This window comes from Crinia signifera, chromosome 4 (assembly GCF_055691185.1).
Source record: "Crinia signifera chromosome 4, ASM5569118v1, whole genome shotgun sequence".
Classification (NCBI taxonomy): Eukaryota; Metazoa; Chordata; class Amphibia; order Anura; family Myobatrachidae; genus Crinia; species Crinia signifera.
Genome location: NC_139220.1, coordinates 307,372,340 through 307,389,028, shown reverse-complemented (window position 1 = coordinate 307,389,028; position 16,689 = coordinate 307,372,340). Strand labels below are relative to the sequence as shown.

The 16,689-nt window shown below is 47.5% G+C and overlaps 1 protein-coding gene across 1 annotated transcript in view; it reads right to left on the bottom strand.

Annotated features, from left to right (window-relative positions):
• LOC146075784 (complement C3-like) overlaps positions 1-16,689 on the bottom strand; it is a 172,236-nt gene that overhangs the window by 84,606 nt on the left and 70,941 nt on the right. Inside the window, exons 12-13 of the mRNA XM_083185378.1 lie at positions 6,091-6,297; positions 160-363 (exon numbers count right to left, since the gene is read on the bottom strand). Coding sequence (XP_083041504.1) covers positions 160-363; positions 6,091-6,297 — 411 coding nt within the window. The remainder of the gene's footprint in view (positions 1-159; positions 364-6,090; positions 6,298-16,689) is intronic.

Genomic DNA, 16,689 nt, shown 5'->3' with positions numbered 1-16,689 from the left:
AGAGTTTGGGGCACTGACCTTATAGGGGGGATCACTTGCCCCAGATTAGGTAACACTGACATTAATGACATCCACATTTGTGGATTCAGTCTTCAATATAGATTGTTGACCTTTGTTGAAATAATTTGGCTCACTACAAATACTTCAATCATCTCTTACCGTCCCCATACAGGTATCTTCCACATCAATCCAGACAGAGTCGGCCACCACCTCACGCTGCGCACCAGTGGTCACCACATAATAAGCCACAATGCGGAATGATGGGATGAAGTCTCCGGTTATTGGAAGCAACAGGGACACCAGGTTTTGGCCTTGTGCCCTCTCCTGTGTGCCCACTCTCATTATTCTGCCTTTGTTCAGGATCTGTATAAAGAAAATACATTTTCATATAAGTGTACAGTGTACTAACACATAGAACTACATGTGCAGAAACTTAAGCTGATCAGTTCTTGTATTGTGTGCACAGGCGTATCTATATTCAGTACAGGGAATGCCCATGAACCCCTGGCAGAAGTGCCCATGCCAAAGACCCTGCAACAATAACCTGTACTTACCGCTCTACCAAATGTAGCTGGAATGTTCTGGCAATTTACTTAACTCATCCGCGTTGGACAAGAGGCAATACGAATGATGACGAATGAGATTTGCCGGGTTTTCGAGCAGAGAATTCTGCAAATTTACTAAGCTGCCGAGTTCTCGGCATATGTATTTTCCAATGGTGAAGTCATTCATATTTGGCTGCCAAGTTTGCCAGCATCCAAACACTGCTGATTAGTCAGATCCGTGCAATGCTTCTCTGTGTAATAGTAAAGAAATGGGTACAAAAAAATGGCATGGGTTCCCCCATCCTCAGCATAACCAGCCCCAAGCTCTATAAGCTGGTTGTGGTCCCAGAATATGGGGACAATTTAATAGGGTTCTGCCGTGTTTTAAAAACCAGCACTAGGCTCTTGCACCAGTCCTGGTTCCAAAAATACAGGGATAAAAGAAGTAGAGATCCCACATTTTTTTTAAACCGCTGGGTGCCAACATTCAGTAGAGTAATGCCACAGCTAGGGGAAACCTTTATAAAGTTCCCATGACTGCCATTAAGCCCCTAGCTGGTAAGCACTGGTCAGGCCTCTCCTTCACACACTCAGTCAGACCTGATGGCCGCCAGGGTGGAGGAGTGGGCATCCTCCTCTCCTACAACTGCACCTTCTGCGTCATTCCACCTGAGCCCTCCCTCACATTCTCCACTTTTTGTACACACTATCCGCCTCTTCTACCCCATTCACCTCCTTGTGGCTGTAATCTACCGCCCCCCAGGCCCCTGCTCCCCCTTCCTTGATAACTTTGCTGCATGGCTTCCACACTTTCTTGCCTCTGACCTCCCCTCTATCATCCTCTGTGACTTTAACATTCCTATTGACATCAATAATGCTGCCTCCTCTAATCTTCTTGACCTTACCACCTCCTTTGGACTTTCTCAATGGACCTCCACCTTCACTCATAGACTCGGACACTCCCTTGACCTAGTCTTAACCACTATTGTAATCTCTCTGATTTCTCTAATTCTTCCTTCCCACTGTCTGACCACAATCTGCTCTCTTTCACCCTCTCATCCTCCCCTCTCCCCTCATTGCCCAGACCCACAGTCACCAGACGTAACCTCGGGTCTCTTGACCCTACTGTCCTGTCTTCCCTGGAGACTTTCCTCTCTCCTCTTTCAACCATGACCTGCCTCAACCAGGCTGCCTCTTTCTATTACTCTTCTCTCACCTCTGTTCTCGACTCTGTAGCCCCCCTCCACACTGTCCCCCTCCGACGCTCTAAACCCCATCCCTGGCACAACAAAATAACATGATTCTTGCAAAAAATGTGCATGCTCTGCTGAACGCCTCTGGGGGAAATCTCACTCTCTGGCAGACTTCCTCCATTTCAAGTTTATTTTCTCCTCCTACAGCGCTGCTCTCTCCTCTGCCAAACAATCTTTTTTCAAATCTCTCATCTCTTCTCATTCCTCCAATCCCCGCCATCTCTTTGAAACTTTCAACACTTCGCCCGGCAACTCCCCTCCTCCCTTCATCCCTCACTTCCACTGCCTTTGCCTCCTTCTTCCTCTCTAAAATTGAGATAATCCGACATGATATCTCCTCCAATACCCCCTCTGCTGCCCACCCACCCCAATCATTCTCGCCTCCCAAATACCCACTCTGTCATCCTTCTGCCCCACTACAGCTGAGGAAGTCCGCTCCCTCATCTCATCCTCTCCCCCCTCTACCTGTCCCTTGGATCCTCTCCCCTCCCGTCTCCTCAGTTCCCTCTCCCCCACTGGCTGCTCCCAACTTGCTCACCTCTTTAACCTATCTCTTTCTACTGGCATCTTTCCCTCACCCTTCAAACATGCTCTGGTCTCACCTATTCTTAAAAAAACAAACCTGGACCCTTTATCTTCCACAAGCTACCGCCCTATCTTTCTTCTCCCATTTGCCTCTAAAATACTAGAACGGCTGGTTTACAGGCATCTCACCATCTACCTGTCTGACCACTCCATCCTTGATCCCCTTCAATTTGGCTTTCGCCCACTTCACTCCACTGAGACTGCCCTAGTGAAAGTCACCAACGACCCGCTGTCAGCCAAATCCAAGGGTCACTTCTCCCTGCTTATCCTTTTGGACCTATCTGCTGCCTTTGACACTGTGAATCACCCTCTCCTCCTCCACACACTCCAAAACATTGGCCTCTCTGGCACAGTCTTCAACTGGTTTTCCTCTTACCTCTCCAACCGTTCCTTCTCAGTCTCTGCCTCTGGCTCCACCTCACCACCTTCCATCCTTCCTGTCGGGTCCTTCAGGGTTCCGTCCTTGGCCCCCTTCTGTTCTCCCTGTACACCTCCTCTCTGGGTGCACTCATAAACCCATTTGGATTCCAATATCACCTCTATGCTGATGACACCCAAATCTATCTCTCCTCTCCTGATCTCTCCCCCACTGTTTTCAACTGCCTCTCTGCCATCTCCTCCTGGATGTCTGAGTGATTTCTGAAGCTGAATATGGACAAAACTTCTTGTAATCTGTCTGTCTCCCCTTCCTACTAGATTGTAAGCTCCTCCGAGCAGGGCCCTCTTCCCTCCTGTTGTCAAAGCCCTCTTCTCTTCACATGTCACTCACAGCTCTCCTATACTCAAACACTCAGTGACCATCTTCGTCTGCATACTCATCTCCATCATTGGCCTCAAGCCTCTAGTTGTATCTTGATTGAGTCCTCACTACTTATATTTAAGCTGTAATGTGTATTGTACTGTGGTACTCTTTATTTGTACTGTATTTTTGTTATTTATTCAATGTTATGCCAAGTTTTGTTTCCCTGTATTGTTCCTTTGTACGGGGCTGCGAAACAATTGTGGAGCCTTATAAATGAAATAATAATAATAATAATTGAATACCTGCCTACGTGTTTTGCACACTGGAGGACATTAGATGTTACTCTGCCTGTGCATAGCCACCGGCGTTGACATTACTGTTATGTTCCATCATTTTGATGCGCTGGTAACTAGTAGTATATAAAAAAGCTGACTATCGATGAAAAAACTGGAATAGAAATTTCTGCAACTTGGGACCCAAAGTAATGAATTCCATGGTGGTTATTGGCTGAACTCAGATGTTATTTAAACAGGCAATCATTTGCAAAACTTTCTGTTGACCCAACCCATGTGCCAGACTCCTAAATGGGGCATATACAAAGCATCTGCAAGTGTTCACGGGTCACAGGTACCAGACCAGACCTTTCTCTCACCCTACCAGACACCCTTGTAAAGTGCCATCCTAGCCAAGTAGCAGACATGACACTAATGATGGGCCCTGCTCAGGCAATGGCATCATGGAAATATATAATTTTTAAAATATTTCTACTATTAATATATAGTTAATTGAGTACTCATATCCCTGAGTGTTTGTTGTACCAATAATGCAGATTAGTCCTTATATGTCTTTAATGCACCTGCGCCAAACAGCCCATTTTGGCATTTTATGTAGCATGAGAAACTTCAAGCCAGTTGCATAACTGTAATTCCAGGGCCCCCTGCCATAAAATTTTCAGCTCGAAGCCCCCCTGAACTGGCCACTGCCGCCATGTCACATGTCCTGCTCATTGTCATACAGGTTCTGCTACTTCTCAGGGAGATCCCTCCCTTCTGCTCTGTTTGTCGCTCCTGCTCCCATTGAAAATGTCCCTTCCAAAATGGCCTCTAGCATCCTTAATAACTGTTTATGATGTGGCTGACTTTTTGAGAGGGACTTTTTCAAGAGGGCAGGAGCAATGGGACTAGGGACAAGTATCTGCAGGTAATGATAGGGGTTTAACACTAGCCCCTGACCCCCAGAGCCCACATGCCACCCAGCACTTCCAAGCCCATTCTAGGTCTGCTGGGTCGGCTATTGCTATGCCACTGCTTCTAGCCTTGCGTGTCTTTTTTGCAATGTGACTAGGACACACAAAACTGTACTGTTATGCATATGTAATTTGTATATATGTGTGCGACTGAGTTTCTGAGTCTGTGTGACTGAGTCTCTGAATATGTACATGTAGTGCTGCAATGTAGCAGCCAAAGCTTTTTGTTCAATATATATTTTGTTACATATACAGACTCAGTCACACACAATATACAAGTGTCACATATCACATAACTGAGCACAGTCTCCTTGTGCATTCTGGTCACATTGCATTGCAGTTCAAACTCATTTCTAGATGATAGCAGAGCAGCATGAGACTGTGGACATGGTGGCTCACTCACACCGGAATCTCATGCTGGATTGCGTATTGAGGCTGGATGTATGAGGAAGAATCTGTAGTCACTGAAACCATGGGCCTAATTCAGATCCAAACCGAATATCCGCGCCTTCATGCGAATTGATGTATATGCTTACACGACCCGCTCCGGGGGCAGTGGTAGGAGGTGAGTTTGATTGGGGCGGTACACCTGTTAAACTGTACTGCAGGTGTCCTAAGGTGAGCTCTGGGAGGACAGAAACCTCCCGTGGAGCAGAATCCATTCACATGTGGCCGCACGGTCCAAAAATCATTAGATAGAAGCCAACCATCAAATTATTTTTCTCCCATTCGCAGTTAAAGACTTTTATTCCATCCGGAGATGGCCGAAAAGGGGACGGATACTGGCGTCATGTGATGTCCGCCACCAGCCCGAGCAGGAATCCCAGGGGAACACACATCATTTTCACGGGGATGACCATAAAACAGTGGGCATTCCCATGCCCCTGCCCATTCTCCGCCCCCTTCCCTCCCCTTGTACCGCTTTCACACTGCCAAAATGTTTTAAAAAACTGTATTTTTAAATGGTATTTAAAACGGGTCTGAGCCTTCACATTGCAGTAGATTACCGTTTTAAATATCGTTTAAGTACCATTCACATTAGTCAACCCGTTTAATCCCCTGAACACGTTTCAAGGCAGAACGCAGGGGCCAGCCTATCACAGGTCTGGAATCTGTTGTTTTTACTAAATACCGTTTCAGAGACATTCTCACTGCATAAAAACAGCTCTGAAACGTGTAGGACTCTGCTTTTTAAACGTTTTGAAATACCGGTTATCTATAGCCGGTAAATTAACTCTGGCCCTTTCCCACTGCAGCCTTAAACGTTTTGAAATGGGAAAAAAACGGCAATATGCCGTATAACAAGTGCAGTGTGAAAGGGGTATAAGTGTGCTAACGCCCGAGTGTGATACTCTCCTTTTTTATTTATTCAGTTTTTTTATTTCACTCGATTCTATTATCATATGTTACTTCTATTAACCATGTTATGCTTTACGTTTTTTACTATGATGCATACATGTATTTGCTGGATTATGTTATCAAGTGCAAGCATACGCCTGTCTATCATACTGTATAGACCAATTATTTATGTGCTATAACATGCAAGCATGTACTGTATATGTACTTTAAACTGTTTGCAGTTTTCATCCAAATAAAAACTGTAAAAAAAAAAAAAAAAACAGCCTATGTCTGGTATGATATAAAGATACAATTATAACTGTACTTTGTGAGAAGAGTCACCAATGATGTAAGATAACAAGTAATGATCTTAGTCCTTACCACATAGTTAAATTGTTTGATCTGGCTTTGAACTCCAGCATCCCTGTTCCGAATATTAAAGTTGATATTGAGATTTGTTCCTGGTTTCTGCACCCCTCCGGAGACGCTGAGATGCAGGTAATTGCCACCAATGGGCTTGTATGCAGTGGCTTCCATGGTAGAAGAGGCTTGTTGGGCGTCTGGTATTTTAGGATCTTTGGTTGTTACCTGTGCAGAGAAAAGCCAAAACAATACAGTACTATGTGATATTGTACACAGTATATTTGTGTTAGCAATGCTTACTTTACATCATCATCACTTTGTGTTACCAAATTATGCTCTGACTTTGAGGTCTATGTACTAAGGGCCTGCAAAAGCGAATTATCTCTTTAATGGACAAAACCATGCTGCACTCAGTGGTGTAACAATAGCGCCGCAGACCCAGCGGTGGCGGGGAGCAGCCAAGTAAGTGTGGGTGCCGGCAGGGTATCTGTGTCCGCCGGCCGGGAGCCTCAGATTTACTAGTCCAGCGCTCCTCCTGGCTCCTTATGACAAAATGTCCATCACAAAATGGTCACGCCCTTAGAGCAGACAGTTTTTTAAGATGCTAGAGGAGGCAGCAGCGGCCTCCTCTAGCATCCTTAAAAACGGTCCGCTGAAGGGGGCGGCCATTTTGTGATGGATTTTTGGTCATAGGGAGCCAGGAGGAGCGCTGGTTTGCTAGTAGATCTTATATGTCAAAAGACTGGTGCTGGTTTATCCTTTTGTTTTGGCTTGCTGGATATGAGGATATGGCTACTATGACTCTTTAAAACCGGGCACGGTCAATTATCTGTTTGTAAAGTGTTGTGCGTCCAACTATACATGACATATATATATATATATATATATATATATATATATATATATATATATATATATATATATATATATATAGGGTAGAGGTCCCGGCACTCCAGCAGTAATTATGCAATAACTTAGGTGCTCTTCAGTCCCAAGAGGGAAATGTACCAACGATAGTAAAGAAGTCACTCTAAGATTTTTAAACTGCACGGCGGCAGTAATCAATGAAGAGGCAAATAGACACAAGAGTAGTGCAAATCGACGTTTCGGGCGGGTAGCCCTTTATCAAGACAGTTATGTCTTGATAAAGGGCTACCCGCCCGAAACGTCGATTTGCACTACTCTTGTGTCTATTTGCCTCTTCATTGATTACTGCCGCCGTGCAGTTTAAAAATCTTAGAGTGACTTCTTTACTATCTGTCACACCAAGGGACTCAGTCGACAAGACTGAGACCTCTGGTGGGGACCTGGACCGGTACCTGAACCGGGGAGGTTGGAGAGGACCCCTGCGCATGAACTGCGCGACAGTGCACCCAGAGCCAATAAGCAGTCAGAGGTAAAAGTACAACCAGATTTATTATGCAGAGGGTTGTAATAATACAGGCAGTAAAGTATGCAGGAGAAATGACAGTTCATACGGATTGCAATACTTTACAGGGATGATGATTGGAGTATCGATGGTGGAACATCGGATGGATATCGGGTATGGAGACTGTAGGTCCGGAATGACGGACGGCAGGAAGGAGCTTGACTGTGAGTCCGGAATGACGGATGGAAGCTTGACTGTGGGTCCGGAGTGTCGGACTATCGATGGTGAAACATCGGAGACGGATGATGGAGACTGTGGGTCCGGAATGACGGACGGAAGCTTGACTGTGGGTCCGGAGTATCGGACTATCGATGGTGGAACATCGGAGATGGATGATGCAAGAGCATCGGAGGACCAGAGTCCTGGAGCTAGGCTGGACCGCTGGGCTGACGAGGCAGGCTCACAGGTGATGGAATAACCTGGATGTCGACAGGAGATGGAATAACCTGGAACGCTCTGCAGAATGGGAGACAACACCAACGGAGAAGTACACTTGCACGGAGACAAGGACAGCTGACCATATACAGGAGACAACTGAAGCACTAGCATTGATCTGAGAGCTCCCAGCATACTTATACCCACTGGGTGGCCAGGATTGGCCGGGCAGGTATGACTGGGAGATCAGATCACACAGGATTGGACGGGAATGACATGTGACTGGGAAAACATGGCAGCCCCCATGTCAGGCTATGGCGGGAAAGTATGTCTGTGCACACCATGCTGGACAATGGGAGCAATGGCGGCGGACAGGTGGACCGCCGTGCACTGAGCACTGTCACCGGGGACAAGGAGAGCGGTGCGCCGCGCAGCCGCGGACTCAGCAGCGCTGAGCAGACTGGAGGATGGCAGCGGTGATGGCGCACGGCAGACAGGACGCCGGCAGGGATGACGTCTGGACCGCAAGCTGAACCTGCGGAGGCACTTAGCCGGTAAGAAAGTCTGTCTGAGAGCTCGGATCGTGACAGCACCCCCCCCTTTAAGGGTGGCCCCAGGACACCTTTTAGGCTTGCGGGGAAACTTGGAGTGGAACGCCCGGATGAGTCTGGGAGCATGGACATCGATGGCATTGGTCCATGATCGTTCTTCGGGGCCGTAGCCCTTCCAATCGATCAGATATTGCAGACGACCATATCGGATGCGAGAGTCCAAGATCTTACTGACCTCATATTCAGTTCCACGCTGGGTGCAAACCTTAGGAGCCTTGGGGAGCTTGGAATGGAAGCGATTCAAGACCAGCGGCTTGAGCAGCGAAATGTGGAATGTAGCTGGTACTTTCAAATAGGGCGGCAATTTAAGCTTGTAAGCTACTGGATTGACGACTCGCTCAACTGGGAAAGGACCAATATATCGGGGAGCGAACTTCATCGATGGCACTCTCAATCGAAGGTTCTTGGTTGACAACCAGACACGGTCTCCGGGACGGAGGGCTGGCACAGCTCTGCGTTTCCTATCGGCAAATTTTTTGTACCTGCTTGAAGCTTTCAGGAGTGAAGAACGAATAAGCTTCCAGGATTTGACGAATTGCCGGATGGTCGTGTCGACCGCTGGAACAGAGGACACAGGTTGCAGAGTGAAGTCAGGAACTCGAGGATGAAACCCATAGTTGGCAAGGAATGGAGTGACATTAGATGAAGAATGATATTGGTTATTATGGCAGAACTCTGCCCATGGAAGGAGTTGAGCCCAGTCATCTTGGGAAGAAGAGACATATGTGCGGAGAAATGCTTCAAGGTCCTGATTCACCCTCTCCGTTTGGCCATTGGTTTGAGGGTGGTAGGCTGTGGAAAACTTTAGCTTGATTTGAAGCAGGGAGCACAGGCTTCGCCAGAATTTGGCTACGAATTGGACTCCTCTATCGGAGATGATTTCGAGAGGCAGTCCATGAAGCTTGAATATCTCTTTGATGAAGAGCTGGGACAGCTTGGAAGCTGACGGAAGACCGGTGAGGGGAACGAAGTGAGCCATCTTGGTGAACCGATCAACAATCACCCAGATGGTGGTGAATTTGTCAGACTCTGGAAGATCAGTTACAAAGTCCATAGAAATATGCGTCCAAGGACGATGTGGCACTGACAGTGGCATCAATTGCCCAGGAGGAGACTGACGACTGGTCTTGTGCTGCGCACATTTAGCACAAGAGGAAACAAAGTCCTGTACATCCTGTTTGAGGGACGGCCACCAGTAGGACCTGGTGATAAACTCGTAAGTTTTCTGAATGCCTGCATGGCCAGCGAATTTTGAAGAATGCGCCCAACAGAGCAACTTCTTTCTTAGAGCTGGCTTTACATATCTTTTCCCTGTAGGGGGCGTGAGATTTGAAACTCTCGTTGCGGAGAATGCCACTGGATCAATAATAAAGTGTTGATGTGTGGACTTAGACTCACTTTCTTGCTCCCATGAGCGGGAAAGGGCATCAGCTTTTCGGTTTTGTGTCCCTGGACAGAACGACAGCTTGAAACGGAACCTGGAAAAGAAAAGTGTCCATCTGGCTTGACGGGGATTTAAACATTGAGCAGACTTGAGATACAGAAGATTCTTGTGGTCTGTGATAATTGTGATCTCATGAACAGCGCCCTCTAGAAGATATCTCCACTCTTCTAATGCCAACTTGATGGCGAGAAGCTCTTGGTCACCGATGGCATAGTTACGCTCTGCAGGCAGGAACTTACGGGAGTAGAACCCACAGGGATGAAGACGACCATCGGGCGCTTTCTGCGAGAGGACTGCCCCAACACCCACGGAGGAGGCATCAACCTCGAGAATAAAGGGCAAGGTGGTATCAGGTTGTCTTAAAACAGGAGCGGAAGTGAACCTCTGCTTCAGCAGATGGAAGGCTTCGATGGCTTCTGCCGGCCACTTCGCTGGATTAGACCCCTTTTTAGTCAAGGCAGTGATGGGAGCCACAATAGAAGAGAAGTTACGAATGAATTTTCTGTAATAATTGGCAAAACCCAGGAAACGTTGAATACCTTTCAGCGAAGAGGGAATTGGCCAATCTTGGATGGCCTGCAGTTTTCCTGGATCCATTTGAAGACCGGAACCGGAGACAATGTACCCTAGGAAGGGTATAGACTTCACCTCGAAGACACACTTCTCCAGTTTACAGTAGAGATGATTAGCTCGCAGCCGGGACAAAACCTCTTTGACCCAATAACGATGTTCTGTGATGTTATTGGCGTAGATTAAAATGTCATCGAGATATACAACTACATGAGTGTACAGAATGTCCCGAAAGATCTCATTGACATAGTGCTGGAACACGGCTGGGGCATTGCTGAGCCCAAAGGGCATGACGAGGTACTCATAGTGGCCGTCTCTGGTATTAAACGCCGTCTTCCACTCGTCGCCCTCTCGTATGCGGATGAGATTGTATGCACCTCTCAGATCGAGTTTTGTAAAGATGGTTGCACCGCTGACACGGTCAAACAGCTCGGTGATGAGAGGCAACGGATATCGGTTCTTTACTGTAATGTCATTGAGGCCGCGATAATCAATGCAGGGACGTAGGCCTCCATCCTTTTTTTTGACGAAGAAGAATCCTGCGCCAGCAGGAGAAGTCGAAGGACGGATGAATCCCTTTGCCAGATTTTCCTTGATGTAACTGGTCATGGCTTGAGTCTCTGGAAGAGAGAGAGGATAGGTTCTACCTCTGGGTGGTTCTTTGCCTGGGATAAGTTCAATAGGGCAATCCCACGGTCTGTGAGGAGGTAGAACATCAGCGCCAGACTTGCTGAATACATCTGAGTACTCTTGGTAGGGAAGAGGCGGAAGGTCTGCTGCATCGGCTGAAGAATGACGAGCTGGGAGTACCTTTTGGAGACAGGTACCGGAGCAGGAAGGATCCCAGGAAAGGATTTCAGATGTCTTCCAATCAAGACGAGGATTGTGAAGACGGAGCCAGGGTAAACCCAGAACCAGAGAATGAGTGGCTCGGGGTAAAACCAGGAAGGACAAAAGTTCAGTGTGCAGGACTCCCACTTTTACTGTAAGTGGCAAAGTTCTGCGGGAGACTGTCGCATCAGGAATCCTACTGCCATCCACAGCAGTAAGGAAGACAGTCTTGGAAAGACTTTCAGTGGGCAACCCCCACTTGCGGACCAGTTCTGCAGTAACAAAGTTGCCAGCGGCACCGGAATCAAGAAGTGCGGAGACAGTCTTGAAATGCTGACCAACTTGTAGGGAAACTGGAAGGACACAATCGGTTGCTGATGAAGAGGACTTAATTACTCCTAGCCTACCCTCTCCTTGACGGGCTAGGAGGAGGAGTTTTCCTGACGCTTTGGGCATGCAGAAATTTGATGTGCAGGATCGGCACAATACAGGCAGAGCTGTGCCAACCGTCGACGTCGACGTTCTCCTGGAGACAAGCGGAAACGGTTTATCTCCATTGGTTCTTCTTTGGAGTGGACCGCAGGAGCAGTGGGTAAAGAAGGCGGAGGAGTTGGCACTTTAACTGGAGCGCTCTTGTGACGTTCTATAGCCCTTTCTCGGAAGCGTAGGTCTACTTTAACACACAATGAAATAAGGTCACTTAGACCTGAGGGTAAGTCTCTTGTAGCAAGTTCATCCTTGATACGATCGGATAGACCATGCCAGAAAGCTGCGTATAAGGCCCCATCACACCAGGAGAGTTCAGACGCCAGAATCTGGAACTGGACCAGATATTGCCCGACGGAGCGGGATCCCTGTCTGAGACGGAGGAGTTCAGTGGAGGCAGATGCTGATCGCCCAGGCTCATCGAAGATACGCCGGAATGTTGACACGAAGTCCTTGTAATTGGACAGGATGGCATCAGATCTTTCCCATAAGGGAGACGCCCACTCTAGTGCCGCTCCACATAGGAGGGAGATGATGTAAGCGATCTTGACCCTTTCAGTAGGGAAGTTGCTGGGTTGCAGCTCGAAGTGAATCTCACACTGATTGAGAAAGCCTCGACAGGTCTTGGGGTTCCCATCATACTTGGTGGGGACAGACAGATGAAGGCGAGGTGCAGCAGCCATTACAGGAGGATGAACGGGACTTGGAAGTTCTCTGACAGGCTCAGGGCCACTGAGAGTGGTCTGTAACTTATCCAGCCGGGAAGACAGATCTTGCAGGCAATGAATCACTTGGCTCTGCGCAGCCTCTTGCTGATCCAAGCGAACAGCCAGTTGCTGTACAGGGCTGGGTGGAGAAGCTTGGTTTGCGGCTGGATCCATTTGGCTAGTGCTTACTGTCACACCAAGGGACTCAGTCGACAAGACTGAGACCTCTGGTGGGGACCTGGACCGGTACCTGAACCGGGGAGGTTGGAGAGGACCCCTGCGCATGAACTGCGCGACAGTGCACCCAGAGCCAATAAGCAGTCAGAGGTAAAAGTACAACCAGATTTATTATGCAGAGGGTTGTAATAATACAGGCAGTAAAGTATGCAGGAGAAATGACAGTTCATACGGATTGCAATACTTTACAGGGATGATGATTGGAGTATCGATGGTGGAACATCGGATGGATATCGGGTATGGAGACTGTAGGTCCGGAATGACGGACGGCAGGAAGGAGCTTGACTGTGAGTCCGGAATGACGGATGGAAGCTTGACTGTGGGTCCGGAGTGTCGGACTATCGATGGTGAAACATCGGAGACGGATGATGGAGACTGTGGGTCCGGAATGACGGACGGAAGCTTGACTGTGGGTCCGGAGTATCGGACTATCGATGGTGGAACATCGGAGATGGATGATGCAAGAGCATCGGAGGACCAGAGTCCTGGAGCTAGGCTGGACCGCTGGGCTGACGAGGCAGGCTCACAGGTGATGGAATAACCTGGATGTCGACAGGAGATGGAATAACCTGGAACGCTCTGCAGAATGGGAGACAACACCAACGGAGAAGTACACTTGCACGGAGACAAGGACAGCTGACCATATACAGGAGACAACTGAAGCACTAGCATTGATCTGAGAGCTCCCAGCATACTTATACCCACTGGGTGGCCAGGATTGGCCGGGCAGGTATGACTGGGAGATCAGATCACACAGGATTGGACGGGAATGACATGTGACTGGGAAAACATGGCAGCCCCCATGTCAGGCTATGGCGGGAAAGTATGTCTGTGCACACCATGCTGGACACTGGGAGCAATGGCGGCGGACAGGTGGACCGCCGTGCACTGAGCACTGTCACCGGGGACAAGGAGAGCGGTGCGCCGCGCAGCCGCGGACTCAGCAGCGCTGAGCAGACTGGAGGATGGCAGCGGTGATGGCGCACGGCAGACAGGACGCCGGCAGGGATGACGTCTGGACCGCAAGCTGAACCTGCGGAGGCACTTAGCCGGTAAGAAAGTCTGTCTGAGAGCTCGGATCGTGACACTATCGTTGGTATATATATATATATATATATATATATATATATATATATATATATATATATATATATATATTACACTGACTTACAATGTTTGGTTTCTGGCAATATTGTTAACCTTATGTCTTAAATCTATACAATCTGTATAATCCATGTCATACATTGTATGTTATGTTATGTTGTATTTAGATGTTATTTCCCATTTTATGACTTCTCTTGTCATAATAAATCTGCCCATTTATCTCCATCCACTTTAGCTCTACAAGGCTTAGTTCAGCCCCTTATTGCATTGACCCGTAATCTCTCTCCACTTTATCTCTCTGTAACGCTGTTTTCGATACTGTCAGTATGATGGTAAACGGAAGTGCCTCCACCCCAAGACTTGAGGTTGGTTGTTGGGTAGTACCTATAGATAGGGGTATCTGTAGGTGGGCGCGCTTGGGGAACCGCCCTTGGACCGGTATGAACCTTTACCCAACGAGTGCTATTACACAACAAAAATCCTACTACACTTTAACATAGGAAATACACACCGAATAAATAGCGGAAACAATGGCTTAGACATCCAACACAGTTATTTTTATTATACTGGAACGGAACTTGTATTCGCTCAGTCCAATTGCTGGATTATCTATAATAAATATACAGGTTATACAATCCTACCTTAGTTGCTATCAGCAAGAACTAAGTGTAGCATATAATTCAGGTTGCTATCAGCAAGAACAAAGTGTAGCATATAATTCCGCTAACATATACTCTAAACAGTTATATCCATTTTCTACATCAACAATCAATCATGATAACACCTCACAAACACAGTATTTCTCCTTCCTGCACTGCCAGATTAATTACGGTGGTAATAGTAGTCACCGGGGTGAATACTAAGGTATCCTATGCCAGCCGACGATTATATAGCCTAGTGGTGTCGCTGTGATGAGGTACAATATACTTTATACCAGATAGGATCTGTCCACTTTCAGCTAACCTCACGCAGTGTTACTGGATAGTGATAATAGATTATAATCCCTCTGGAGAAAGAATCCGGAGGCCCATCAGTGTTTAGAACAGCTCTGTCCCATGTAAGGATATCAGCACTTCAGTCAATGGGAGTCACTATATTCACAGTTAATATCTCCTGTCCTAGGTTTCTTTAAGGCTTTCCTCTCACAGGGTAAGCAAAGGTATATATCTAGTAGTATAGCTGGACCGTTTAGCTGCGCATTGAATATTGCAGCCCCAGATAATGACTCCGCTGCTATGTAATTGAAAGTGTCCACTTTAGCCTGTGTGAGCTGCTCCCTGTCAAAATTGTATCTGGCCGCTTCCCCTTCAGTCTATATATGGGGATGAGGGGCTGGGCTGTTTGAGGGCTCGACTCACCGCAACTCTAGAGATAGGGAAGCGATCCTGAAGCGTCATGCCATTCTCCGCCTCCTTAGCAATGAAGCCGCACCTCCGGCACTGCTATGGCGCCATTGCTCCGGATCCCCTCAGACCGGGGCGGACGCTCCGTCCACTTTCACTCAGAAGATGCCGCCGGTCAGCTACAGCTTGTCGCCCACTCCCCGCTTCCACACAATAGGCTCACAAGGTAAGGGATTCGCCCTCTCTCCACAGCAATGGTCTCCGGCTATTAAACTGCGTATCTCCGCGCTCACACCTCCGGCTCCTTCCTTCCCTCAACTCCCTTCTCACGCGCCTCTCACTCCTTCCAGAATCTTCCCTCAGTTAACTGTCCCCGCAGCGCTATCCACGCGCACTATAACTTTATTAACCCCCTGCAGACAATGCGCAGATACAGTCTTTATCCCATCTGCAGGGATAATGCTACCGTCCTCCACCATCAGTATTTGGGCACAGAACAGTCCTGGTGGCCCCCATCAAGTAACATCCCCCAGCACTTAACACTTAAGTTCACAACACACAATGTGCGATCTATATACATAGGTACATGAAGGGTATTACATTTCTCCCCCTGGCGATCAAGTTGGCTCATTCCATACAAAGGCAACTTGATCTCCATCTACCATTAATCACCTCTTATAACGCAGTACGTATTATATTCTTTTCCACTTTAACAGTAACAACAATTTACAGGTATACCTCCAAAATATGGCCATGAATATACAATTTGCGGGTGTACTACTCTATCTACTACTGTACGACACCCTAATTGATCATAGGTTAACATTCTTGGAGGTCTACGCTCCCTGGCGGTTAATGGAGGTTCAATTTGGTAATTACTGCGTGAAGTTTCGCTCCCCCAACTCTCTTCAGTGACTACATGGTGATCGATAAGTTCCGGCTCTTGGATGGCTTCCCTTAGATTTGAACTTCCAGCATCGGCCATTAGATTGAAGTCCATTTCCCATTGGGCAGTTGGTTCGATACTTCTTTCTCGGTAAAAATACCCCATTTCTGTGTCGGGCTCCTCTTCTTTGGCCTCTTTCATGTCTGGACCCACAGACGAGTTGACTTTCTTTTTCCTACAGGTAATGGGGGCCTGATTTATGTTCAATTCACCATTCACTGGTATATCCTTGGGAGGAAATATAATGTCTTGCGTAATGGGTAATAAATGTTGACGATGGTATGTCAGTCGGGGTCCTTTCTCACCCTCAGGGACAATCTGGTACACTGGGATACCGGATACACTACATAAGGGACGTCTTTCCATCTATTCTCAAGTTTCTGCTTGCGAGGGCAACCCAGTCTCTTAAGCAGGACACGATCTCCGGGTAGCAATACTTGTTCCCTTACTTTTTGATTATACAGTGCTTTATTTTTGTCACTTTGCTTCCGTGCGGAGTCTTGGGCCAACGTATAAGCATAATTGAGTTCCTTT